Source organism: Phoca vitulina, unplaced genomic scaffold (assembly GCF_004348235.1).
Source record: "Phoca vitulina isolate PV1807 unplaced genomic scaffold, GSC_HSeal_1.0 scaffold55, whole genome shotgun sequence".
Taxonomy (NCBI): Eukaryota; Metazoa; Chordata; class Mammalia; order Carnivora; family Phocidae; genus Phoca; species Phoca vitulina.
Window position 1 is genome coordinate 5,153,148 of NW_022589758.1, and position 26,781 is coordinate 5,179,928.

Sequence of the window (26,781 nt, forward strand, 5' to 3'; positions counted from 1 at the left end):
CACATCTTTAAAACAGAACTTTTCTCTCTTTTCCAAATCACCCCCTCCTCCCCAACCCCAGCAGCTACCCTGTGGCCCTGCCATATGTGGTCCCAACACTTAGGTACAAGAAATTTCAACTGTACAACACTGATTGCACGGTTTTTTGTTTTTGTTTTTTAAATATTTATTTATTTATTTGGGGGAGAGGAGGAGGGGGGCAGAGAGCAAGCAAGCGCACAAGCAAGGGGGGAGAAGCAGAGGGAGAGGGAGAAGCAGACTCCCCGCTGAGCAGGGGGCCTGATGCAGGACTCGATCCCAGGACCCCGGATCATGACCTGAGCCAAAGGCAGACGCTTAACTGACTGAGCCGCCCAAGTGCCCAATATATATATATTTCTTAATATAAATCACATCACAACTATATTCTTTTATGTCTGGTTTTTGCTCAGTGTTATGGTTGTGAGATTCAGAGTCCTGGGATCAAGCTCCACATGGGGCTTTCTGCTCAGTGGGGAGTCTGCTTCTCCCTCTCCTCCTGCCTCCTCCCCCTGTTCATGATCTGTCTGTCAAATAAATAAAATCTTTAAAAAAAAAATACTGGTTCCTTTCAATCCATCCTCCACAAAGGAAGGTCGCAGAAAGAACTAGAATCTCAAGACTTCACTGTTTTAGAATTCTTCAATCCTATAAAACAGAACCTGAGTCTCTTAGATTGCCATACAAGGCTCTTCCTCTCACATCCAGCCTCATCACCTGACACACACACCCTCCTTAGCCCCTGCCCCAAACCTGAATTCAAGTTCCATGCACAGGCTCTGCTCTCGCACTTCGGAGCCTGGAGGCCCGCACTGCCTTCCTGGCAAATGCCTCTCCACACGCTTGCTCCTCTGTGAGGCTTCCCCCAGCTTCCTTTCTCCTACAGTCCAGGAGACAGAGTTCAGAGGCCTCCTCCAGCTGACCCTTACTCTCAGTCCTTTTTCCTTTAGATTAAGAATGGCTAAGTACTCATCACTGCACTGCTCAGCTCCAAGGGAGGAAAGTACAAGTAAATCATTCAAATGAAATACCTAGAAGAGACTAGGACAAATGTTGAAAATAGAGGATTACTCACCATCAACCCCCTCTACCCCCCTGTTGGTAAAACAAAAAACAAAGTGGAAAATTCTATTATAAAAACTCCAAAAACTGGTTAAATTCATTTGTTGTGCTGAAATTTTATTCTAGCAGCTACCACTTAAAATATTAAAGGGGATAGGGAAGGGCAATGCCTTGGACTTGAGATTTTTTTAAGATTTTATTTATTTATTTGAGAGAGCACAGAGGGAGTGTGAGAGGGAGAAGCAGACTCCCCGCTGAGCAGGAGCCCAACACAGGACTCGAACCCAGGACCCTGGGATCATGACCTGAGCCAAAGGCAGACGCTTAACTGACTGAGCCACCCACGCGCCCTTGAGATGTTTTTTTACAGTGGGAATTCCAATAGCCTTTGTTTTAAAATGATGACACCTGGGGTGCCTGGCTGGCTCGGTCAGTAGAGCATGCTACTCTTAATCTCCCGGTCTTGAGTTCAAGCTCCACAACAGGCGTGGAACCTACTTAAAACAAAAAAATTTTTTTAAATATTAAAAAATATAAAACGATTATATCTGTACTTGAGACTAGGGGCTGTGTGAGTAACACTTTCTTTCTCCATTAGTTTAAAAGATAGGTTTTGTATAATTTGGTATGTAAACCTTGGGCATTCAGAGAATAATGCTGAAGACTTCAGCTCCAACATGCAGCGGCCTTACACTTTTCACCTAAGGAGATCACAGGTGTGCAACTTTCACTTTCGAATGATGTCTTTTGCTAAACTCCTGCTTATCCGATTTCCCCCCTCTGGATTTACAAATAACTCACAAATTACAAGGTGCCCTGGGCCTAGGCATTTGCACCATCCCATATGACTGAAGGATGGCTTCCAGGGAAATAAAGTGGGTCAGGAGCCACGTACTGCAGGCATTCACTTCAATCAAGCTGTGTTCCAGCTTTATCCCAGATCCCAGTGCTCACCTTAAAACTTTTGGGACTTCCAGAAACTATGTGGGCCCCTTAGCTACCATCAAACATACAAATGACTTCACCACTGTCTTAAGACATTTTATTTCTTTGCCTCCCTCACCAATCCCTGTTGCAAGGTGGGGGATTACTGAAATGTTAGTCCTTAGCCTGATGCTGTGAAAACCGACAGAACATAAACTCAGTGGGGTTGCTAGGATCCTCCTGGCCAACACCTCAAGTCGGGGGTGTCAAGGGATTACTGGCTGCTGTGCCAGTAACATCTCCCCCAAACAGGAGAGCTGTGGGCCTCACTATTTATTTTCAACTCTAAGACTGACTTTTACTCTCTTAGGTTCAGGGTCAGAGCACCGAAGGACCACACATCACTCCGAATCTGGACTCTTGCTAGAGGATCTACTAGGAGTCCACCGATGGGCTTTGGGGAGTGGGGGTAGGGAGGTGGAGACCCATGAGACTCCTGGAATGTCTGTGTGAGCATTTTTCTCAGTGGACAATAAAACATTCAGCTTTCATCAAATTCTCAAATGGGTCTGTAACTCATTTGATTAAGAACCACTACTCTACGTGTACGTTATGAACATAAATTATGTTCTCCCTACCCACTGTGAGGCAGATGTGATATTTATTTCACTCTGTGACTTTTACTAATAGAGTGAAATAAATATCACATCTGCCTCACAGTATTTAAAGAAAGGGCTTATTAAAGTTTCACTATTTTAACAGACAAAAATATAAATTTATTTGGTGTTCACAGCAATCTGGTGTATCTAAAGTATTTCTCTCCATTCCTCTGGCCTGTTTCCAACAATACAGTGTTTATCACAGGGCTGTCAGCTCACCAGAAGGATGACCTTGAAAAAGATCCCCTCAACTCTCTTGGCTGAATTCTTTAGCTGTAAAAGGAAACGAGGTGATCTAACTAGATGATCTCTTGGATCCCTGCAAAACTTGAAACAATTCTAAATTTCTCCCTTGTATGCATTATTACAGTCCTCTATTTGTAAGAAGATTCAAGGACTTTTTCATTCAATTACTCAAATGTTTCTATCTGGCACTAAAATATTTAAAAGCGGTCCTGAAAAGGGCACAGCAAAAGCCCTCCTCCTGGCACCCGAAAGAGTTGAAGTAGGAGGTGGCAAAAGGCAGGGCACTGAATTGTTATCAGGAAGGAAAAAATGTCATCCATTCAGTGCTTGCTTTCTCCAGTCAACACACAGAGCAGACAACCATCTCTCAGCCCTTTTAAAAGGGCTCAGGGATCCTAAGGGATCTGGGGACCTCACTCCCGAGAACTGCTACACTACTTCAAAGCTGGAGTGTATTTTTCCTGTCCACGTGTTAGAAATTCTTACAAGTATGTGTCCCTAAGCAAGGAAGAATATTATTTGGGGTGTTTTTAAAGTTCTACACACTTAATAGCATACTGTACTTATTCTTCTATAACTTGTTTGCACTCAACTTTAAATTTCTGAGTGCTATCCAATTTGATACATGTAAGTCTAGGTCACTCATTTTAACTGCTATCTAGTATTCTATCGTGTGGCTAGATCTCTATTTGTCCATTCCCAAAGTGATGAACATTTAGATTGTTTCTAATTTTTCTCTTTTACAAACAATGCTTCAACAAATGTCCTCGTACATGTCTCCTTGGGTAATGGGTAAGAGCACATCATTATGTATATATCACTGCATAGGGACCTCCTGGGTCATACGGTACGCATAGCTTCAATTTCACCAATATCTCCCAACTGTTTTCCAAGGTGACTGTACCAGTTAACAGTCTGTAACTTACATTCTATGGCATAAACTACTAACTAATCACTATCTGAATTTCCTTTTCTTCTCAGGCCTTCAGCTATACTACATTTCCCATCCTCCCTTGCAGTTAGATGTGACCATGTGTTTGAGTTCTAGCCAAAGGAATGTGAATGCAAGTGAAGTACCCATCACATCCAGGGTGACCTTCGGAGCTGCACTGGTAGCCCAGATCTCTAAATGACACCCTTACTGACCTGGACCCACACCCGGCTGCTGTTGGACTGAGAAATAAACTTCTGTGTTTATTCAATGGAATTTTGGACTTCGTTACAGCAGTTAGCCTATCTTAACTAATACCTCTTCCCATGAATAGTTTATGAGATTTGCCCCTTTTCTACAACCTTGTCAACACTTAGAATTATGCTTTGAAACTGTTCCCCAATTGTCAGTCTGAATTTATTGTTTTGATCTACTTTACTTTCTCGGGTTACTAGTGAGGTTAAGCCATCATTTTACATGTTTATTCATTTCCTCTTCTGTGAACTGCTTGTTTATATTGTAGAACACAATCATAGAAATATATAAAATTAATATAAATGAGAAAGGGAGTAACTTAATTAAAGGGAAACAATGAAGAAGGACACTTGGACTGAAAATATTTTTTGGTTATCCTGGCACTTCTCTTTGCTATTAAGAGAAGTAATGAAGAGAGAATATTTATAAACCCAGAAGCTAAACAATGATGTCACCTGCTATCTAATCAAATAGAAACAAGCTCAAGTAAAATTGAAACTTAAATCCAATCAACTATAAGTGGCCGGTTCTCCAAAGACTCTCAGGATTAAGCTTCTGTATTTGTTATTTATTAATCACCCCAAAACTTACTCTAAAAACTGAGAACCTAGTTCCAGTAGTTTTGGGTTTTCTGTGGTGTTTATATCTGCAAATATCATCTCTATCCGGCTCATTTTTTTTTCAGGTCTTTTATGCGGGTCACAGTTACAATGCAGCATAGGAGTGATAGTGGTGACCCTTGAGGTCCCTGACTTTAAAGATATTGTTTCTGATCTTTTGCCAATACATTAGTTAGGTTTGTAAATTTTTTTTAAAGATTTATTGATTTATTTGAGAAAGAGAGAGGCAGGGAGGGACTGAGGGAGGGAGGGAGAGTCCCAAGCAGACCCCAGGCTGAGCGTAGAACCTGACAAGGGGCTCAATCTCACAACTCTGAGATCATGACCTGAGCCAAAACCAAGAGTTGAATGCTAAACCAACTGTACCACCCAGGCACCCACATTTGTAGATTTTTTAAAACATTATCTTTTATCGGGATAATACAACTCCCTAGAATGTTTTTTAAAACATTATCTTTTATCAGGATAATACAACTCCCTAGAATACCTTAAGAGGTGTATTTAAAAAATCATTCTAGATGCTGAATTTTATCAAATGCTTTTCTACACCTATTGAGATGACCACACGATTTTCTCCTTTAATTTATTAATGTAGTAAATTGCATTAGATTTTCTTATAGTAAATTTCCTTGTATTCCTGGGTAAACTCCACTTGAGTGGAGCATCAACTATGATGCATTTTTTTATACATTGCTGGATTCTTTTTATTAATACTTTGTATTTCACATCAATATTCATAAGTGAATTTCCTCCACAAGTATTATTTCTCATTATATCTTGTTTGCCTATGGTATCTTAGCCATATAAAAGGAGTTAAGAGTTATCCCTCTTTATCTTTTATCTGAAACAGTTCAAGATAGGGGTTATGTTAATCCTTTGCCTCCCTCTCACTCCACTGTATGCACTGGACAAAGCCTCAGCTCCGGTTAAACCTGACTCTTCGCCTACTCTGGGGGTGCACCTGTGCAGCTAACTGGGGCTGGAGAAAAACACAGCCATGCTGATGGAACTCACTGGAAATTAATGGCCCCCAATGCTATCCAACAATCATATTAGAGATCTTTGGTTTCCTTTAGAAAGGACTGTTTTATACCTGCTCCTCTCTCTTCAAACCTCCAATAACTCCTCCCTGTCTGTACTCTCGGCTGATGACTGTGCCTTATGTTTCACTGAAAAAGTAGAAACAATCAAAAGAGAACATGGTACCCATGTACCCCGCCTTCCTTCTTGTTTTGATGGATAAACTATCTGTGCTCCTCTTTAAGGTCACCCACCACATGCGTGCATGCTACATTCCATCCCTCTCACTCAAGGACTTTGCTCCAATGATTCTCACTCTGCCTCTCCTCAGTCTTCCTTGGCAGCTGCTCCTGATCTTCTGGATCTCTCCATTTTTGTAAAGCTCCTCTTCGAACATCATCTTTTCTGTCTACGCTCACTCCTGTGATCTCATCCAGCCTCATGACCTTTTAAACACCACATATATACCAGATTTTTCTCTCCAGCTCAGACCTCTCCCTTTCTTCAAGACTCATATATTCAATTGCCTACTTGCCATTTCTACTTGGATGACTCATGGGCAACTCAAACTTAATAAAAACTCCTTCTCTTTCTCCCCAAATTTGCTCCTCCACAATTTTCCCCATCTCGCAAATGGCAATTCCATCATACCGGTTGCTCAAGCCAAAACCCTGGAGTCATTCTTGACTTCTCTTTTTTTCCACACCCCTTATGCCCAATCCACCAGTAAATCCTGTTGTCTCTACAAAATTTCCCCCAAATTCCACCACTCGCAGCAGTCTCCACTGCCACCACCCTTGTCTGAGCCATCATGCTCCAGCTGCTGAAGCTTCCTAATCAGTCACCCTGCTTTCCTTCGTGTCTGCTTTACAGACAATATTCTATGCAGCTGATGGAGTGATTCTTTTCCAACATTATTCAGATGTCACTCACTTGCTCAAAACCCTCTCATGGCTTCCCTTCCCACTCAGAATAAAAGCCAAATTCCTTCACCTTCGAAGATGAATGAATAAATAAACCTCTGAATGTTCCTTGGTCCTTGTCTGTAAACCCACCTTGGATTAGGATTTTTTTTGTGACTCAATCCATTTCTTTAATAGTTACAGGTTGAATTAGGATTTAATTTTTTCTTAACATGGCTAACATTAATCTAGAAAACTGTCCATTTAACATTTCCAAATGTACTGCCAAAAAGTATTGATACTATTTTTCCATTTTCTCCTAATATTGTTTATTTGTCCCTCTTCCCCGGCTCCCATCAACCCTGCCAGAAGTTTGCCTATTTGTTAGTCTTTTCTAAAAAACAGCTTTTGGGGTACCTGGGTGGCTCAGTCAGTTGGTCAACTGCCTTTGGCTTGGGTCATGACCCCGGAGTCCTGGGATCGAGCCCCACATCGGGCTCCCTGCTCAGCAGGGAGTCTGCTTCTCCCTCTGCCCCTCCCCCTGCTCATGCTCACGCTCTCTCTCTCAAATACATAAATAAAATCTTTAAAAAAATAAAATAAAAAACAGCTTTTGGTTTTGTCAATCCTTATTGTGTTATCTTACACTAATTTTTGCTCCTGTATTATTTCCTTTCTTCTGTTTTCTTGGCTGCACTGTTATCCTTTTCTCAATGAATTCATTAATTTTCAAATCTTTCTTCTTTTCTAATATTTATTTCAGAATATAAATTTCAAATCCCACTTTAGCTGTATCTCATTTGTATTTGGAATGCTTCTGTTGTCATTCAGTTGTAGATATTTCATAATTTCCATTATAATTTCTTCTTAGAGATACACACACAACCATGACACATATATCCTTGATCTATTTAGATATATTTAGAAGTGGGCTTAGTAAGATTCCAAACATACTTGGAGATTTAGTAGCTGTTTGTTATTGCTAACTTTCTTGCATTTTGGTAAAAACTCCGGTGTTCATAAAGTTGATTTTTCAGTATTTTTGAGACTTTCTTTATACCCTAATTTGTCATCAATTTTTGAAAAACTTTGCAAGGTTGAAACAAATATGTATTTTCTATTGGTGGGGTGCAGAGTTCTACCTATGTACACTTGATTTTGTTTCTTATGGTGCTCAAATTTTCTATGTCCTAATTATTTCTCTGCTTGACCTATTAGTATCTTAGGGGAGTATAAAAGTTCTTAGTATGATTACGGATTTGTTAACTTCTACAGTTAGGTCAAGTTTTGCTTCATAACAATCAGAGTTGCATTCTGATTTAAAATTGCTTTATTTTCTTGAATTATCCTTTTATCATTTAGTAATAACATTTTTTTATCCCTAATAATGAAATTTTTTAAAATTTCAAGATCTACTGTTTGACATTAGTATGCACACCAATTTCTTCTCGTTTAGCATCTGCCTATATATCTTGTCTAACTAAACTACTTTCAACCTTTGGGGGCACCTGGGTGGCTCAGTCGGTTAAGCATCGGACTCTTGATTTCAGCTCAGGTCATGATCTCAGAGTGGTGAGATCGAGCCCCACCACAAGCTCCATGCTCAGTGGGGAGTCTGCCTGGGATTCTCTCCCTCTCCCTCTGCCCCTACCCCTGCTTGCTCTCTCTCTCTTTTTTGCTCTCTCTCTAAATAAATAAATTAAATCTTAAAAAACAATAAACTACTTTCAACTTTTGAATATCTTAAGGTTGTATCTCTCGCTTTAAAAAAAAAAAAAAAAGATTGAGCCCTACATCAGGCTCAATTTCATGACCCAGAGATCATGACCTGAGCTGAAACCAAGAGTCAACCACTTAACCGACTGAGCCACTCCAGTGGCCCAGGTTGTGTCTTTTATAAACCACATATATCTTGGGGCGCCTGGGTGGCTCAGTCGGTTAAGTGTCTGCCTTCGGCTCAGGTCATGATCTCAGGGTCCTGGGATGGAGCCCCATGTCTGGCTCCCTGCTTAGTGGTGAGTCAGCTTCTCCCCCTCCCTGTGCCCCTCACCCCCACTTGTGCACAAGCTCTCTCTCTCAAATAAATTTTATAAAAACCACATATATTTTTTAAAAAATTTTTAATAATTTCTATTACCTGGCTAATTTAAGCATTTTCATTTATTGTGATTACTAATTGGACTTATTTGCATCTTGTTTTGTCCTTTGCTTACTTTTTTTTTTAACTTCTCTCTCTCCCTAAGCACTCTTTTCCTTCCTTCTCTTGCAGTGATCAAATTTTCTTTATTCCTCCACTGTTTTAAAAGTCATATATTCCTGGGTAGGGGGAGGGTGAAATATGTGATGGGGATTAGGGAGTGCACTTGTCATGGTGAGCACCAGGTGATGTATAGAAGTGTTGTATCACTGTATTGTACAACAGAAACTAATACTGTAAAAAAAAAAAAGCTATGCTTACGAAAATTTTTTTTTAAAAAGTTATATATTCCCTTCATGTTCAAGCGTTACATATAAATTCTTGATTTAAATATATAATACCTCTCCCCTTCTTAACGTGATAAAGTGATAAAGGCCTAAGAATGCTTTAACCCACCTCCCATTCTTCTGCCATATTATTTCACAGTATTTAATTATATCTTTTTTAAACTTGCCCCAAATTAGTCTTTATTATTATTATTACTATTTGTTCCCTACTCCATGTTTTAGTTATCCCATTCTTTTCATTTTAAATTCCATTGCCACTAAATAAGCAATATTTACTTACTCTTCTGGTCTCTTAATTATCTGTTTTTTATACCAAATAATCTGCAGTTACAATTACTGCCTTGATCACCATTTCTGATCCATATTCTCTTATCACTACTTTGTAACTTAACACTTTCATGTATGAGCTTTCAAACAGAACTGATATTCAAAAAATGTACAAAGTTAGTATTATCTGGACCAAAGTAAATCTAGGAATTTTTTTCAGTCAATAATTATTTGAAGATAATCCCTGGAGTGTATAATTATACTCTCTGTATACACAAAATCATATCTGCAAAAGGACCCTTTTATAAACATAGCTCTTCTCTTCTTTGCCTTAAAGATTTAAATAATAATTAGTAGCAAATATATTTGGCAAATGACTAATGGAAAGAGTTGTTCTCTTTCACAGATACAAGAAAAGGAATTAGTTGACACGCTATTGCCTCTAACTGAAGAATTAGGAGTTTGACATATTTAACGCTAAATGATTTCTAACAAGTGAAATCAATTTAAAAAGCACATCAGGGGCACCTGGGTGGCTCAGTTAAGCATCTGACTCGGCCTAGGTCAAGATCTCAGGGTCCTAGGATGGAGTCCCTCCCGCTCTGCTGGCTCCCTGCTCGGCAGGGAGTCTCCTTCTCCCTCTGCCCCTCTCCCCGCTCAGCTCATACTCATGCTCCCTCTCCCTCCCTCCCGCTCTCAAATAAATAATCTTTTAAAAAAATAAAAATAAAAAGCAAATCAGAAACAGTTCAGAGCTTGTACCAGCTGACACTGAAAAATACCTCATAAACATCTGCATATATCTACAGGAGATGGGGAGATATAGCATAAATTTTAGAAACCACCAGTCCAGCTCGTTCATTTTTTTTTATGGTCAAATATGCATAAAACTGCCCATTCATTTTTAGAGTGGTTAGGTGACCTAAGATCACTCAGAAAGATGAGACCTTAAATGGATTAAGGACCTACAACTGTGAAGACGAGCTGTTGGGGCAGGATGGGTGGGGGGAGGGGGACAAGGAGTGCGAGTCTGCATGGGATTTCCCAGCAGCGCCCTACTTGGAGGATTCCAGTTAGCCACAGGGGTAAAGAGGGTAAAGGAGAGCTTCTCACCAACTACCCCCAAAAGAAATACAACTAAAGGCTGAGACGCCTTTTTTTTTTTAATCATTAAAATGTTGGAGAGGAAAGTCCAACACTGCAAATTTGCTTTAATAAGACAGTTCTTTTGCTCCTGAGAGAAGGCAAGCCCGGATCAATGGCTGGACATTAGGATGGCTCAGAGCCTGCTGGAAGTATTTTATCAACAAGGACTTAACGGTACCTTTCATGTGCCAGGAACACGGCTTAACACAAAAGGAACAAAACTGATGAGGCCTCTGTGCTTAAGGACCTCACCGCATCAATGGGGAGACATAATTATGTTTATAGACTAGAAAGCAATTAGTAGTTGTACCAAGGCCTTCAGGAAAGGGAGTAACATAGCTCACGGTGGTGAGGTGCGGACGTGTGGCCTATGTCCAAGTCATAACACCACCAACAGCACTGTTTACTGATTGCCTCCTGGCTGCCAGGCAACCTGCTAGGCGCTAACTTTTTCTCCACAATACCTCAGCGGAGATAGGTGTTACTGTCCCCATTTTACAGATGAGGCCATGGACTTAAGAGAGGTTGAGTAAAGGCTAACATGTCATTCAAGGCAGAGCTGGGCACGCAAACACAGGTGTGACACAAGAACCAAGCTTCATCAGTTCTCCTTACAGCCCCTTCCCTCACAGTAAGGAAGGGGAAAACCTTTGAACTTGAATTTTAAAACAATTTATAGATGTAATTGTAATATACTACAAACAGGACGGCAAAAAGTAACCATCATTTGCCTGCCTACTCCTTCTTTAATTCTCAACTTAACGTCATCTCTTCTAGGACTCCATCCCGGCTCCCCAAACTGGGTTTAGCTCCCCAAATAAGGATCACAGTCCTTCATGTGCAATTTTAAAAGCCGGTAAGTTCTGGAAATCTAAAGGGTTTTCATAAGTTTGCAGCAAGCTTGGTGACAAAAGGTGACCTGAACTGACGTGAAACTATTTTAAGTCTTTACTTTTCCTACTCAGTGTGAATATTCACATTCGGATGTGAGAAAAATGTGTTTGATTAAGGGATGCTGCCCACTGCAGTTATTATAGAATACGTATGTATATTACACCTTTCTAAAATCCAAACATTTCTGACTTGCAAACCACATCTGGCCCCAAGGATCTCAGACAAAGGACTCCGGAACTATACCCTATGCATAAATCTCATTGCACTACACGCATTTATTCTTTGTGAGCCCAGCACCTGACAGAGTGTCTTGCATATAATAGGTACACAATAAATATTTCATGAATGAAGAAATAAGACTGAGAAATTGGCTAAGAAGGGAAAATGGTCAGTGGCTTGGGAATGACTATGGTTCCCGACTTGTAGGCTGGGCCTCTAACCATGGAATGCTACTTCCTTCTCGAACATGGAGGTCCTATTAATAGTTGGCTGCTGATTGTGGGAAAGGGACAGAGCTGCTGTCTTCACTAGGAATAAAAATAGTCCAGGGGTCTTACATGATGGGCCCACATATAACTTTAGGCCAGTAATATAGAACAGCAGGCATATTCATACCTCAGATCACATGGGCAGCCTCACAGGTCCCCCTTGAACTTGGGAGCAGAAGACCTGCGTTTGGCCCTGACCCTACTACACGCGGTAAGCTTTTTGGCCTGTAGTTTTCTCATCTGTAAAATATCAACCAGAGTAACCCCTAAGGCCCTCACACGTGGGTCTCTAACAAGATAACTCATGGGAGGGGCAGCAGCAGTTGCCCTACACTCTGGAGGAGCAGGATACAAACCTCCGGAGGTTCTTCACTCCTGTCTACTGCCCTGGCAGTCCCGAGTTCACTGTCCCCGTTCAGTGTGCTCTGTCCAACCTATACACACCTCCTCTCTCACCCCAAAACAGAACAGTCAATGCAAAAAGACGCATTTTTGTACCCAGGGTACCAGGGGGGCTCTGTCTTCGATCCCAAACAGAGGGGGTCCCCTGAAAGAGGATGGGGTGGAATGGGGGTGCGGCTAGCAAGCACTGGATTTAAGGAGCAAACCTCCTAAATGCAAAGTCTCAGGACCGGGAGGGGATTGGGTAGGAGAATAAGTGCCACGAGAGGGCAGCTCGGGTGGTCCTTCCTTACCTGGTAGCACAGGATGGTTTGCTGGACCAGCCGCGCGTAGCCATCCAGGCGGACCCCGGAATTGCTCCTGCTCCTCATCTCCGCGTGCTGCCGGGGCCGCAGCGCCCGACGGGCCGTGCAGAGGTGGGACGCCCGAACTGCGGCCGCCGAGCGGGCCTGGTTCCTAAACACTCACAGCCTCGGTTAGCTCTCGGGACAGTGCCCAGCGGTGGGAGGTCGAGACTTTTTAAAATGAAAGAACCAAAGTAAGATTGGAAAACAAGCCAACCAGAGTTTCGCTCCTCCGCAAGGCGCGGGGGCGGTGATGGGGGCTGGCGCTAAGGCGGCCCCTCCCTGACCAGGCCCGCCGCACTCTCGACACCCGCTCGTCCCGGACAGCCCCGCGAAAGACGCGGGGAACGGGGTTCAGGACGTGAGACAACGACGACCCCGTCGGGCCTTTTTCGCCTTAAAGCAGTCTGGAGGAGGCCCCGGGGCGGGCCGCCAACCGAGCCTACCGGTCTGCAGCAACCCACTTGCGGCCCGCCCCCGGCCCCGCCCCCGCCCCGCCCCCGCCGCGGAACGCAGCCCTCGGAGTCGCGGCTCGAGGGGGAAAGAAAAGGGGGTGGCCCACAGGAGTAGCGGACCACTTGGCTCCGGGCGGGAACCGAATTGCCTCCCTGAGCCCCTTACCTCCCCGCGGGCCGCCGACCCCAGGACAAGCTAGAGAAACAGGCCCTTCCGCAGTGACCACCTGGACGCCCTTGGGCCCGCCCCAGGCCCCACCTTTGGATCCGTCTCCGGCTCCGCCCCGTCGCGGAGCGGAACCCGCGGAGCGGGGCCTGGGTTACAAGGTAGGGGGACCGCTTCGCCAGAGGCCCAGAATGCCCCTAATACGGTCGCTTGTGGCCCCGCCCCGCCCTGAGAGGAACTCGCAACAGCGTCCGTGACCCCGCCCCCAGCCCCGCCCCCGCAGCGGAGCGGAACCCGCGGAGTCAGGGAGATAAAGGATGGGTTCCAGGGCTCCTCCCCGAATTGCCGTGGCCCCGGGGATGGGCAGCCATCCTCACCGGAGGCGGGAGAAGTAGGCCCGCCCACCGCGGCCACTGGGCTGGCCGCCGGCCAGGATCATAATTCTGTACCTGGCCGCTTCTCCACCGCCGAGCAGAAGCCAAGTAGTGGGGCCCCTTAGGGAAGGAAAGGGGGCGGTCGGGGCAGGGTCCCCTAGCCGCACCCTTCTTCCCCCCTTCGGCTCCTGTAGCCCCCGCCCCTGATGACCTCTCTCGAAGTCAGGCCTGCAGTCCACCTCCTACAGGCCTACTACTTGAAACTGGCATTTTTGCAGCGGTAATTACCTACAGTTCACAGTCTTTGACCCAGTGTTCATTTTCCAACTAAATCTGTTCCACTGGACAGCTCGGCTAATGTAATTTTCAGAAGCCCTATGCTCGTCTCCATGCATTTACTGTATGCTTGACCTAGTAGGCCGCTCCTCCTCCTCGCCTATCTGAAGCCTTTTTTTTTTTTTTTTTAAAGATTGTATTTGTTTATTTGAAAGAGAGAATGAGCCAGGGAGAAAGGCAGAGGGAGAGGGGGAAGCAGACTCCTCGCTAAGCAGGGAGCCCGACGAGGGGCTCGATCCAGTAACACTGTGATCACGACCTGAGTTGAAGGCAGCTGCTTAACCTTAACCGACTGAGCCACCCAGGCGCCCCTGAAGCCTATCCTTTAAGAGCCAACTCAGGGGACGCCTGGGTGGCTCAGTTGGTTAAGCAGCTGCCTTCAGCTCAGGTCATGATCCCAGTGTCCCGGGATCAAGTCCTGCTCAGCAGGGAGCCTGCTTCTCCCTCTCCCTCTGCCTGCCACTCCTCCTGCTTGTGCTCTCTCTCTGACAAATAAAAAAAATAAATAAAATCTTAAAAAAAAAAGAGCCAACTCAGTTCTCCCCTCCCAGAAGCCCTCTCCGTTCTCTGAATTGCCATATAATTTCTTTGTAAGAACCTAAGTTTTGGAGTCAGTGCAAATTAAATTCAAATTCCGGTTCTGCCATTGACAAGTGTTGTGAGCTTTAGCATGCCATTGCAGCAGTTTGAAATTCAACGTTCCCATCTGTAAAATGGGGATAATAGCACCTATGTCATAGGGTGGCTAACATCAAGGGATGAATGTAAAGCACTTAGCAGCATGCCTAGCTCATAGAAAAGTACTTCATAAATCACAGCTGTTTTCATCTATCATTTGACAATGTATTGCCTCATGTTATTTTCGTTTTCAGATGAGGCATGCTTTCCTAACTGGATTGTAAGATACTCATTCAAACAGCCTTTGAGGGGCGCCTGGGTAGCTCAGTTGGTTAAGGGCCAAATCTTGGTTTTTGATCCAGTTGTGATCTCAGGGTGTTGAGATCCAGCCCCCCCCTCCCCCACGCCAGGGCTCCAAGCTCAGTGTGGGAAGTCTGCTTAGGATAGTCTCTCCCTCTCCCCCTTACCCTGCGTTCTCTCGTTCATAAATAAAAATCTTTTTTTAAAAAAAGTTTTGGGGTGCCTGTGTGGCTCAGTGGGTTAAGTGTCTGCCTTCGGCTCAGGTCATGATCCCGGGGTCCTGGGATCGAGCCCTGTGTCGGGCTCTCTGCCCAGCGGGGAGTCTGCTTCTCCCTCTCCCTGCCGCTCTGCCTGCTTGTGCGCTCTCCCTCAAATAAATTAAAAAAAAAAAAAAAAAAAAGTCTTTGAAATCTCCTGCCATGTCTGCAACAGTGTTGAGCTCAGTGTCGAATGGATGAAAGAAAATCAGTCCTGCAAACTGGGTCCCCTTAACTAAATTCACTTTAGAAATTCCATACCATAAATCTATGTCACTCAACTAAAGCACCAAACCCCACATAATGTCACATACTTTTTTCTTACTATTGGCTCTTAAATTATGCAGCAATCCATGTGATGTGCCTCCATGCAGAATTTGCAATGATCTAAGGGTAAATAAAATTAGACATTAAGTTATCACCATTAAATCTCTTTTGGAATCGGAATATGTACTCTTAACAGAACTCATATTCTGCATCAGAAAGCTGGGATGGGATCATTGCTTCATTACCGTTACTGTTCACACTGAATGCTTCTTCAAGAGTTCATTTTGCAGCCATGGGGGAAATACCTGATAACCTTTGCTCATTACCTGGCATTTCTATCCAGTATAGAAATATTTTCAGTTTATCTCATTCTTGGTGGATTCTCCTATGCACACATATACCCCTTTTGGTGTATAGCTAGCCTATAGTGTATAGCTTTGGTCTATGCTTTAATGAATATTATCTTATCAGCTCTATTTTTCCATAAGCTTGAAATTCCAGGGTAAAACCAAGAAGCAAAGCTACTACTTTTTAGCTTTTAAATTTCCATGCATATTTTGGACCATAAGCTGTGCTATATAAAAATCAGACTCATATCTTAGTATCCCTTTGTCCCTAAGATACAAAACTTCCATATCTTGGTTTCTATATCCATGAAGCCTTTCTCTGGCTGTGATCCAATAGACAGAAACCTGTCTCCAAAGTCATTTCTCAAATATTTGTCAAGAATCAGATATGGAACATGATGACGGGGTATGTTGTTGTTTTTGAAGCAGATTTATGGTCTTTGTAGACATGAAAGCCCAAAACTGGACTCTAGGGTCCATACAGGACTTCCCTGACCTCATCCAGAGGGTCTGCCTCATTGTCCTGCCATAGGGGCTCAGGTCAACGAAGTTCCCAGGGAGCCCCATGTCATCAACCAAGGTAGAAACCATCCAGTGTTTCTTCTGGAAGGCTCAAATTTTTGACCCTAAGGAAAAGCACCCCATCTTTGACACCAAGAAGAGGGTCCATTCTGAATGAATTTTCTGAAAAGAGCTAATGTGCCAAATTCTGTTATTTCTATGACAATCAAATCTTTGTTGACTGGAGATCATTTTCATTGCAATGTTTTAAAGAATGTACAATTTGTCTCTGTTCCAGATTCCTGTAGCTAGTTTGAGACTAAGAAGTAAAGAGTAGAAACATCAGAGAGTAAGATTTCTTCTCAGTGAAGAATATACAGATACATTTAAAAGAATATATTCTGGAAGAATGTAGTCAATTTTTGTTTGCCTCAACATTTTGATGCTGTACCTAGAGAAAAGAAAAAAGAATCTACTGACAAGAATTCTGCCCACTCAAGATTATGTTTTTATGTCCACCCAGTCTTTCCTTTTTCCTGTCCTTCAGACTCCGACTGCATCAGTTGGACCTGAGCAGAGACAAACTGAATAGTCCTTAAAATGCTGTTATGGAGAAAAAATGATAACACACTAGTCCATTCAGTAAAATGTTCATTTAGTAAAGTAGCCCTTTGTCAAAATGGTCTTCAAACTAACCTGCTTTCTAGGTGACCTCATTAGATATACACCAGCATCCCAAATGAAGCCATTTCACCATTTTTGCTGAGACTAGTCCCGATGCTGCTCCCTGAAGTTAAGAGTTACTCTGTGGGATTAATGATTGCAGTGTGTTTTGGGGAAAAACTTCTCAAATGTTCTGAAGAAATTCTTCTTCAAATACTGGTCACTGCTGTGATGCTCCTTGCCTCCTCATACTAGCACTTCGGTCTCCTTCAGTGGAGTCTCAGATTGTGAGACCAATTTTAAACTCAAAGAAGGATGCTTCTCAGGAACATTCTCTCTGTCCTGCCCTTAATGTGTGTGAAGTAAAAAAAAAAAAAAAAAAAATAGACAAGAGAATTTGGCTTAAGGACCACAACCCAGACACAAAACACAAAAGGGAAAATAAGGGGGCATGGACAGAATCTAAAGAACACTGGACACTGTGCATCCTTTGGTGTACACTTTAATTACATCATCTCCAGGAGATCTGGTCTGTGAGATCTCACACCCAAATCTCAGGTTATCTCACCACCTTCATCAATTTAATCCTCAACATCTTTGAGGCAGCGGAGCATCACAGGAGAGATTGCTCAAAGACCTCTTATAGAATCAAGGCCAGCTTCCCCCGTTTGTAGCTCCCCTATACTAATCAGTTCCCCAGAAATCCCTAATCCTGTCCTCACCTTCTTGAAATCCTACTCTTCAATGCTGAGGATGCAGAGACATGGAGGGGGGATCCAAATCTGGGGCTGTGAAGGCCAATGGCAACATGTGTTAAAGAGGGAATCTTGAAAGTGTGAGGGGAAAATGAAGAAGAGACCTCAGAAACTGATCTCGTGGGGAGGAACCTTGCTCTCACCTCACAATCACTGTGTGTCCGCTGTTTGCCAGAAGATGTTACCGTCACGTTCCTCTTAGGCCACTCACATGCCACATCGCCGGGGCAAGAGATCCCAGGCGCCTTCCCTCAGTGAAAGCTTTCAAACTCAAAGGACTGAACTACAAATTTATTTTGGCGATCTTAACATTTTTGTCGATTTTAACATAAATACAAGACAATTAAATAAATCAGAGAAGAAATCTTGCAAAGGCAAATCAGCACTCACAGAAGTGTATTACATTATTATTGTGGTTAGTCGGGGATACAACATTCACTTGAAATATATGCAAGGGAACCATAGTGAAAGACCAAACTACAGGGTTTTGCAAAGTTCCTAATCAGGACACACTTGAGGCATTGTTCAGGCAGCTAGCTATAGGCGGGAAGCAAAATAAACCCTCTATAACTAGGAGCAATCAGGGTTTGATACATATGGAAACAATAGCACTGCAGGATAGTTCACGTTCCCAACAGCTGCTCCCCCTTGTCACTATACATTCTTCAACACTTGACACCTTTTAAAAAATAATTATAGCTCTGGCGGGGCCAGAGTGTACCAGTCCTAACAACTAAAGTGCTATGCAGTCACCTTTTAAAGAAGAGCAGTATGATTTTTTTTTATCCTCATATACATCTTTAAAAAGGAATCCTACTCTACTCCCCTTTTCTGAAAGGCTCTGGGGATTTGAGAAGCGGCAGTGTATGTTTCTCCTCCACATTCACAATTTTCCTGATTACAGGTCCATCCTTCTCCATGGCCAAGGTACTAAGCTAAACATCTTGGCGCAGCTTCCATTCCCTGGTGATTAGGGATGAGATCAGGAGATGGGTATTGGGACTGGGTGCCGCACATGGCTGTACTCGTGGTGCCCTGCACAAGGGTGCACCCGAGAGAATGCGTGGGGCTCAAATAGGGCCCCCACTTTGTTTGACAAACCGTGAGCCCTTGGGGCTGTGTCTGCCCAGTAGGGGCACCTTTTTCCAACTCGCTCAAAGGCACTATATGAGCTAATTGCGCACTGTCTGCGCACACTTTTTCCAGTCTGGCTGGCACCATTATTTCTTGATTTCAGTGAAGCTTCTGTATTTCACATCCCATATAATCTCCAAAAGGAGCTGAACCAGCAAGGATTTTCTGAATTATCACATTAGACACAATAACACAACCACGATTCTACAAAGAAATTAATTTACACATTGTACCTCTGAAACAAATAATACATTATATGTTAAAAAAAAAGAAGAAGAAGATAGCAGGAGGGGAAGAATGAAGGGGGGGAAATCGGAGGGGGAGATGAACCATGAGAGACGATGGACTCTGAAAAACAAACTGAGGGTTCTAGAGGGGAGGGGGGTGGGAGGATGGGTTAGCCTGGTGATGGGTATTAAAGAGGGCACGTTCTACATGGAGCACTGGGTGTTATGCACAAACAATGAATCATGGAACACTACATCAAAAACTAATGATGTAATGTATGGTGATTAACATAACAATAAAAAATTTTAAAAAAGAAAATAAATACAAAAAAATGTAGAAGATATTTGACATGTGGGGCACTAGAATTTAGCTTATTTATAACAAAGGCATGCACAACTAAACTCACCAACAGGCTGAAGTCAACAGTTGCTTTATAGGACCTTATCATAGATGACTCAGCCTCTTTAAAATGTGGCTAGAAATGAACTACTTTGATTTTAAACGAGTCTTATTCTTACTGTGTTGTTTAAACCCAATCTTCTTTTAAAATGAAGGATAAAAAAAACCAGACAGCAAATGTCTAAAAACCATGTATAACATCTTGGGTTTCCTCTTCCAATAACCATTGCCCTCAATTAGCATATGTTCCTCCAGAGGTTGCTGAGTATAAAATTGGTTGATTTTCATACATCTCACATTGTGTAAAAGGTAAAATTGGACATTTTCACTGTCAAGCATCATGCTTTGATTTTAGAAAAAGGAATCACATTTGCTCAATAAAGTGTAAGCTTCCCCGCTTTGAAGTCCTTCTGAGAGCGATACGGCCTTTACCATTGCACGAGTCTTCTTTCTCAGTAAACATGTGCTGCTTCCCAGTGAAATCATGAAGGCACACATCTCCATTCTGAACACTGAAAGAAACACCATTCTTGTCTGTTGAAGCATTCCCTATATAAGGAAAAACAAAATTGGTATCATGAAGTATCCAGAGATAAACACAGTTAAACATCACTTCGTTCTGAAGTAGGCACATGTAGTACATGAGTTTGTTTTAATATAGTTATGATGTATTGTCATGTTTTACTTTTCGATCCTTCCCTGAGGCCACTCAAAGTAAACAACACAAACTGGAGGATGTGTCAGAAACCAGTTCTCTATGGCAATTTTTTTTTTTAAATGAAACGGTCAAAATATGAAGCGAAGCAATATATTTGATATGAGAAGACCCATTTCCTAACTCTGGTTGATCATATTATTGAGAAGTAGCTTCTGTGTAGTATGACCTAATATAATATTCTGGTCTCCCCCAAAACGTTAAAGTTAACAGAGGTCCCCATATGTCCCCTTACAAGGTTCTTGGTTCCTTCAGGTTCCTATAAAATAAAATTTTGTACCAGAGAAACCCAGAGCAACAACAGTCATGGCCAAGAAAAAACCATCTCTGGTAGAGTAAACCGGCTCCTCTGACTAAAGCAGGACAGGACTGGTTCCCACGAGGAAACCACCAATTAATTACAACCTCAGAGTCCAGGCCAGGGTGCAGCTGGACATTCTAGAGCCAATGTAGTTCGGACCTGGGCCTCCCACACCGCAAGCAGGCCCTCAACTGTGTGTGTGCTCAGACCCTCTGGCTACTTGGCACCAACCTCCTGACCATTATACTACTGGAAGACAATGCAGCAAGCCAAATAACAGGGCACCTCGGGGGCACAGTCGGTTGAGTGAGTGACTCTTGTTTTTGGCTCAGGCCATGATCTCAGGGTCCTGAGATGGAGCCCCGCGTCAGACTCCGCACTCAGTGCAGAGTCTGCTTGAGATTTTCCCTCCCTCTGGCTCTGTCCCTTCCACTTGTGCGCTTTTCCTCTCTCTCTCTAAAATAAATAAATCTTTAAAAAAAAAAAGAAAGCTGAATAATAAGCCCATTTTTGAGTTCATGCTATAATCATCATAATAATGATTAAATGTTGAGAACTTTATAAGTATTATCTCATTTACTATACTACACGTTGAGTGCTATTATTATCCCCATCTCACAGACGATGAAACTAAGGTTTCAGAAATCAAGTGCTTTGTACACGGTTATGCAGCTCAGAATTGATGGAGTCAACATGTGATGTTTCTTTCAAACTGTGAGTTTAGTGGCCCCCCCATGTACCGAGTGAGAGGGCTGCTGGTGCCCAAACCTTGAAAGCATAACCAGATATGTAGCATTCACACAAACTACGTGATGGACATGGTCAACACAGCCCAAATAGGGCATGTGACCATTTGAGGCAGCTGTCCTGATCTAGCCATTTCGGTTTGAGGACATTTTGGTGCAGGGACAATTTGACCTGGTATAATAAACCATTAAACTTCCAGTTTCTTTTCTGGAATTGCCCATCCCATACCTCATCCATCCCAGATCCTGGTGTGCAGCCTCAGGAGTCAGGGATGTCTATCTGATGAGCATGTTATGTGGTATTAAAAACTTGGCCATTCCAGTGGCCTAAAATGTACCCCCCCGCCCTCACTGTCGGCCATCCAAAACAGCTGTGTCAAATCAGCCATGTCAAACAGCTGTGCAAAATGTGTTGCTTCAGTCAAATCTGATTGCCCAAAGCATGGCAACACAGGCTAGGCAAGTGAGGCTTCATCTGTGAGTTGTTCCTAGAATATGGAAAAAACCTGGCTTTAAGAGCTCCAAACATTTCTGTCCAAGCCAACAGGCTTTCTGATATGTTGTGATTTTGAGGATTCATGATGGCTTACCTCACACCTCTGACTTCTCTGCCTTGAACCTTCTTTTTCATGCTAACTTATCAGTCAGTCTTGATTGCTACTGGCCCCACTCTCTTTACTTAACATTGAGTCATTCCCGACAGAGCCATTTGTCCTAGAACCCAGAGCTCTTACGCTGGCAACTGTGGTAAAGAGCTAAGGCCAGATGGTAGGTGTTTTTCATCTTCTACAGCAATGGTTCTCAGTGAAGGGGAGGTGGGTGATTTTACCCTTTAGGGGACATTTCACAATGTCCGAAGACATTTTTGGTTGTCACAACTGGGGGTGAGTGGGTGAGTGCTACTGGTATCTGGTGGGTGGAAACTAGGGATGTTGCTAAACGTCCCCAACTGCACAGGACAGCCCCCCCCCCAAACAAAGAGTTACCTAGCTCCAAATGTCAATTGTGCCGAGGTTGAGAAACCTCAATTTAGAGGCATTCCATTGTATTTTTAAATTCTATATAAACCAGCAGGACCTCCCATCTTTAGGTTGGAAAACTGACAGGTATATGGACTTTCTCACATATTTATTTGAATTCATCATGAAAATAATTAATATCCTAAAATGATGAATAAAGGCAAATTCTCCAGGGAAGGAGAAAGTATACGAGTAGAAATAGAAGTTTTGATGAAAATGCAAAAGATGTATTAAGAAGCCAAAGAAGAATGAAATACATAAGCTTTTATGAATGGACAGCCAAGTGTATGAAAGAAAGAAAATGTAATGGAAGTTTTAGCTAGAAATGTCAGAATTAGTATAAGGAGGCGTTGCAGCAATAATCTGTTCATATATTGGTGACATACATGGTCACCAGTACTGGCCACAATTCATCTTGGCAGTATTTGACATATTAATGGGGATCTGGGCACTGCCACAAGGCAGCCATGCTGTGGAAAAGAATGAACAAACATGACAAGCAAAAAATAGGAAGGTTTAACAGTGTTGAAAATATGTATGATTATAGATGTACTAAAAAATTGATATGGTCTTAACTATTTTCGGAACAGCTGACACAGCAGGAGCACAGCACTGAGGTCTTTGGGCAGTCCTTAAATCAGGATTTGCAACGTGAAACGTTTTAGGTCATCTTTAAGTCCCATCATGAAAAACTAAACCTTAAAAAAAAAAGTTTTTCTGGTATTCGCTCTAAATTGAATACATTTGGATTAATAAACTTCCTCTACCATAAGGGAGCCACATTTTGATCCACTAGTCATATGTACTTTTTCTCTTTGCTTAGCAAAAATGCCATTAAAGGATAAAAGTACTTTAATAAAACAAACACTAGCTTGAGAAACACTATGTTGAGGGATACGTACCGTTCCCGCTCGCAAGGCCTGAGCAATCGTTATTCACCAGCAGCGTGGTGGAGTGCGTGGAGTTACTGTTTGACTGTAAGGAATTTGAAGAGCTGGACACTCCTTGGTTTACAGTCTGCTTCTTTAAACCATTAGTAGCAGTTTTACTCCAGTCTACAGCAGAATAAGCATTTCAGAAAAACAGGGCGGAATGTTTGAAGCTCAAATGCAAGAGACAGATCACAGGGGAACTCGTTCTAGCAACTGATCTCACTTCCAGATCCCACTTCCACTTCTTACAAAGAAGTCACACATTTCACAAGTTGGTGTGATAAAATGTATTTTCATTTAAGACTATATACCTTTATCCTTTAAACGACCACCTGGTTAAAAGTAACCTATATGCTCTTGGGACTAAAGGCCACGCTCATTTGATTGTGTCTAAAGATAGCCACTGAATTAGGCAGTACTCCAGAACCAAGGATTGTCTTAACAAGAAGGGCGCCTGGGTGGCTCAGTCAGTTAAGCATCTGCCTTCGGCTCAGCTCATGATCTCAGGGTCCTGGGATCGAGCCCCACATTGAGCCCCACATCGGACTCCTGGCTGGCTCAGCGGCGAGTCTGCTTCTCCCTCTCCCCCTGCTTGTGTGCTCTCTCTCTCTCAAATGAATAAATAAAATCTTAACAACAACAAAAAAACAACACAAGACAACTGTGTTGTGGTGACAGGTGGCTCTTAAATGACTTAAAATGACTGAACTATATGTACTGCTATTTTCTGAGTGCAGATCTTGTGCACACAGGTCTCTGCCATACTGCAAAGGTGGTATTCGTGGGGGATATTCATGTAAAAGGAATTTATGTTTTCAAACAGTACTTCAGTTTTCTTATTTTCTTGAAAAGGAGCCATTTGCTCTGCAAAGCAGCAGGGCACGCCTGAAAAGAACTTCAAAATAACCAAAGGTATGCTAAAGCTTATATACAACGTCTGGGCCACTAACAAATTAAGCAATGGACAACCAGGACCTGTGGAAAAAAGGTTGAGCCAAGGCTTTTTTTTAATAAGAAAATAATATGCTTTATTAAAGAATTATAGAATTTTTTAATGTTTTTATTTTAAGTCCAGTAAGTTTACAGTGTACTATTAGTTTCAGGTGTACGCTATAGTGACTCAGCACTTCCACACGTGCTGAGTGCTCATCACGACACATGCCCTCCGGAGTCCCCATCACCTGTTTCACCCCTCCCCCAGCCCCTAGGTTGAGCCAAGGCTTAACAAGTTATGAAGGTAAATATGAAAAATTACTTCAGACAAATGGAAAACCTGGGCTCAAAAGGAAAAACTGCACTCTTGTTTCATTTAAGAAGCAATGAGCCCGTTAATCCTATTGTTCACGAAGTTCCCAGATAATGAGCAATTATTTTTTAATTCACTAGGGTTTTTCCCCCTAATGTTCACAATTGAGATCCGTTCACTGATTTCCAGATCTGACAGCCCTTCGGCATTGATTGCTTTAGATCGTAACTTATGTCTTTTCCCCAAGATTTAAGAGGAGAAAAAGGTCAATCTTTACCAGAATTTTCAGCCAGCCGTAACTTTCCACAACAAAGATACCGCCTCCATTGCTTTCTGACGTTCTCTTTTGCTACACAGTAAAAGATGAATATGAAAAATCCTATGGAGGGAAAAAAAAAAAACCTGTAACATAATTCCAAACTGAGACCTGAATGTCATGAACTTCCTTTGCCCAAAAGATAAAATCTTTGGCAGCTATAGGCAATGTGAAATTTTACAAATGGAGGGAAAAAAAAGTCCAAAGTCCTAAGAAAGTCTGCTATTGAAAGGCACCCTGAAGGGACTCTCTTTGTAAGATAAAAAATACTTATGAGAGGAATGATAACTCCCTATTTCCAAAATTAAACTGTCTCTCCTCTCACATCCCATCCTTGGCGTTCCCTATCTTTGGAAGTATAAGCCATCCACTCTACTCAGGATGCCAGCTCAGACCTTGGCTCCTACTTCCCCACCCTTCCATATTTATGATGCATCTTCATGTTCAGTCAAGTGCCACATCCTCCTCCTCGGTCTCAAATCCCTGGCTCCTCCTCTCCAGCCCATGGCAGAGTCCCTTGCCTGGGCTCTTCCCTCTTCCTCCCAAGCCTGGTGCCCCACAGTGATGTCCTTGTCTGCCCTCCAGTCTCCCTCTACTCTGTTCAAGGAAATTCTCTGCTGGTGTCCTGGCCACAAAGAAAGCAACACTACAGACCTGAAGAGGGACTCGGGTTCTGCCTCCCACCCACCTTCTTCCTGGTCCTGCAGGCACGGGGCTCCATGCTGCTACCACGCCTCAAGGCTTTTGCCAATAAATATTTGCTGAAAGAATGGGCGACTTCTGAATTCTCCCTCTCCTGAAATCCCAGTCGGTCTTTAAAATCTTCCTTTTTAAATATCAGGTTTGCTTCTAGTACAGTACACGTGCCCATCCTAAAACCTGCCATCTTGACTACTGCATACCTTTGTTGATCTGCTACCCTTGGGCAATTCCCCTTGGTTGCACAAGAGGAGAAACAGCATGTATGAGAGATCAAAATGGGCCTAAATAAGCCCCAACTCAGAACCCACACACAGCTTTCCTTTAACCAACCCCAAAGCCAGTGAATTAGGCATTAGTTCCCTTTTGTAAATGGAACGATGCATTCCTTTCATCTATTCATACTCTAATGAGAAGACATTCTGGGGGAAATGAAGACAGAGGCAGGTTCAGTTTCCACATTAAATATATGAGGATAGGTACCCTGCTTTCATGTTTGTGATTAGTGTGATGTGGGCATATTTTTTGCTCTTTTAGCATGCCATTAAGGCAAATAAAACTTTTCTATTTAATACTATGTGGTGTAACACCTGGATATACCAATTCAGGAACTGGTACATTGTAAGTTAAAATTAACAGGGGCACCTGGGTGGCTCAGTTGACTCTTGATTTTGGCTCAGGTCTTGGCCTCAGGATCCTGTGATCGAACCCCTCCATCGGGCTCCACTTCTCTCCTCCCTTCCTCTCTCTCTCAAGTAATAAATAAATAAATCTCTAAAGACATAAAATCTTTTAAAAAAATCTAACAAACTATGTAACCAACAAGTATATTAACTGGCTTCCTCCAAATAAGAACGGATAGCTAAATTAGGCATTTGAATTCAATCTCAGGTTGGGATTTCTTTGAAAACCAGCAAAATAATCTACTGCCTGACAGAACTACGGGAGGACGCTATGGGAGCTAAAAGCAACAGAAAGGAAAAGATGAAAACAGGCAGATGAGAATGAATTAAAAGGCATCCCACAGCCGATTTGGAATAAAAGGAAACCAAGGGACAAGAATTATCATTATTGTTACGTAAACCTATTAGCCTGCTTAGCATTTAATGCTAAAGTACTTCCATTAAAAATTAATTACAGCTGACAAGTCTTTTATAACGCTGATCTGAGTTAGTAGTTCGCTTTTCTGAACACCACAACTTGATGGGTTGGGAAATGTGTGCAGCTGGGCTTCAGGAACAAATGGAAAGCCGTGAAGAGCTCACACAGAGCCTGCCCCTTTCTCGCCGGGGTGGCCCAGCACAGCAACTTCTCAGGAAGAGCCGCGGGGCCGGGCTGTGGCCAC

The 26,781-nt window shown here is 42.8% G+C and overlaps 2 protein-coding genes across 4 annotated transcripts in view; both read right to left on the reverse strand.

Annotated features, from left to right (window-relative positions):
* Positions 1-13,498, reverse strand: part of PHKA2 (phosphorylase kinase regulatory subunit alpha 2) — a 74,527-nt gene extending 61,029 nt beyond the window's left edge. For 2 of the 3 annotated variants that reach the window (XM_032389560.1, XM_032389562.1), the window contains exons 1-2: positions 13,284-13,498; positions 12,612-12,833 (exon numbers count right to left, since the gene is read on the reverse strand). In XM_032389560.1, coding sequence (XP_032245451.1) covers positions 12,612-12,689 — 78 coding nt within the window. In that variant the 5' untranslated portion in view covers positions 12,690-12,833; positions 13,284-13,498. Of the gene's footprint in view, positions 1-12,611; positions 13,126-13,283 lie in introns of those variants that run through there. The other variant, XM_032389561.1, reaches the window with a different exon arrangement.
* A 5,924-nt stretch (positions 13,499-19,422) lies between these two features.
* The window catches only part of ADGRG2 (adhesion G protein-coupled receptor G2), a 76,335-nt gene continuing 68,976 nt past the window's right edge, over positions 19,423-26,781 (reverse strand). The window contains exons 26-28 of the mRNA XM_032389600.1: positions 24,699-24,800; positions 23,146-23,298; positions 19,423-20,011 (exon numbers count right to left, since the gene is read on the reverse strand). Coding sequence (XP_032245491.1) covers positions 19,827-20,011; positions 23,146-23,298; positions 24,699-24,800 — 440 coding nt within the window. The 3' untranslated portion in view covers positions 19,423-19,826. The remainder of the gene's footprint in view (positions 20,012-23,145; positions 23,299-24,698; positions 24,801-26,781) is intronic.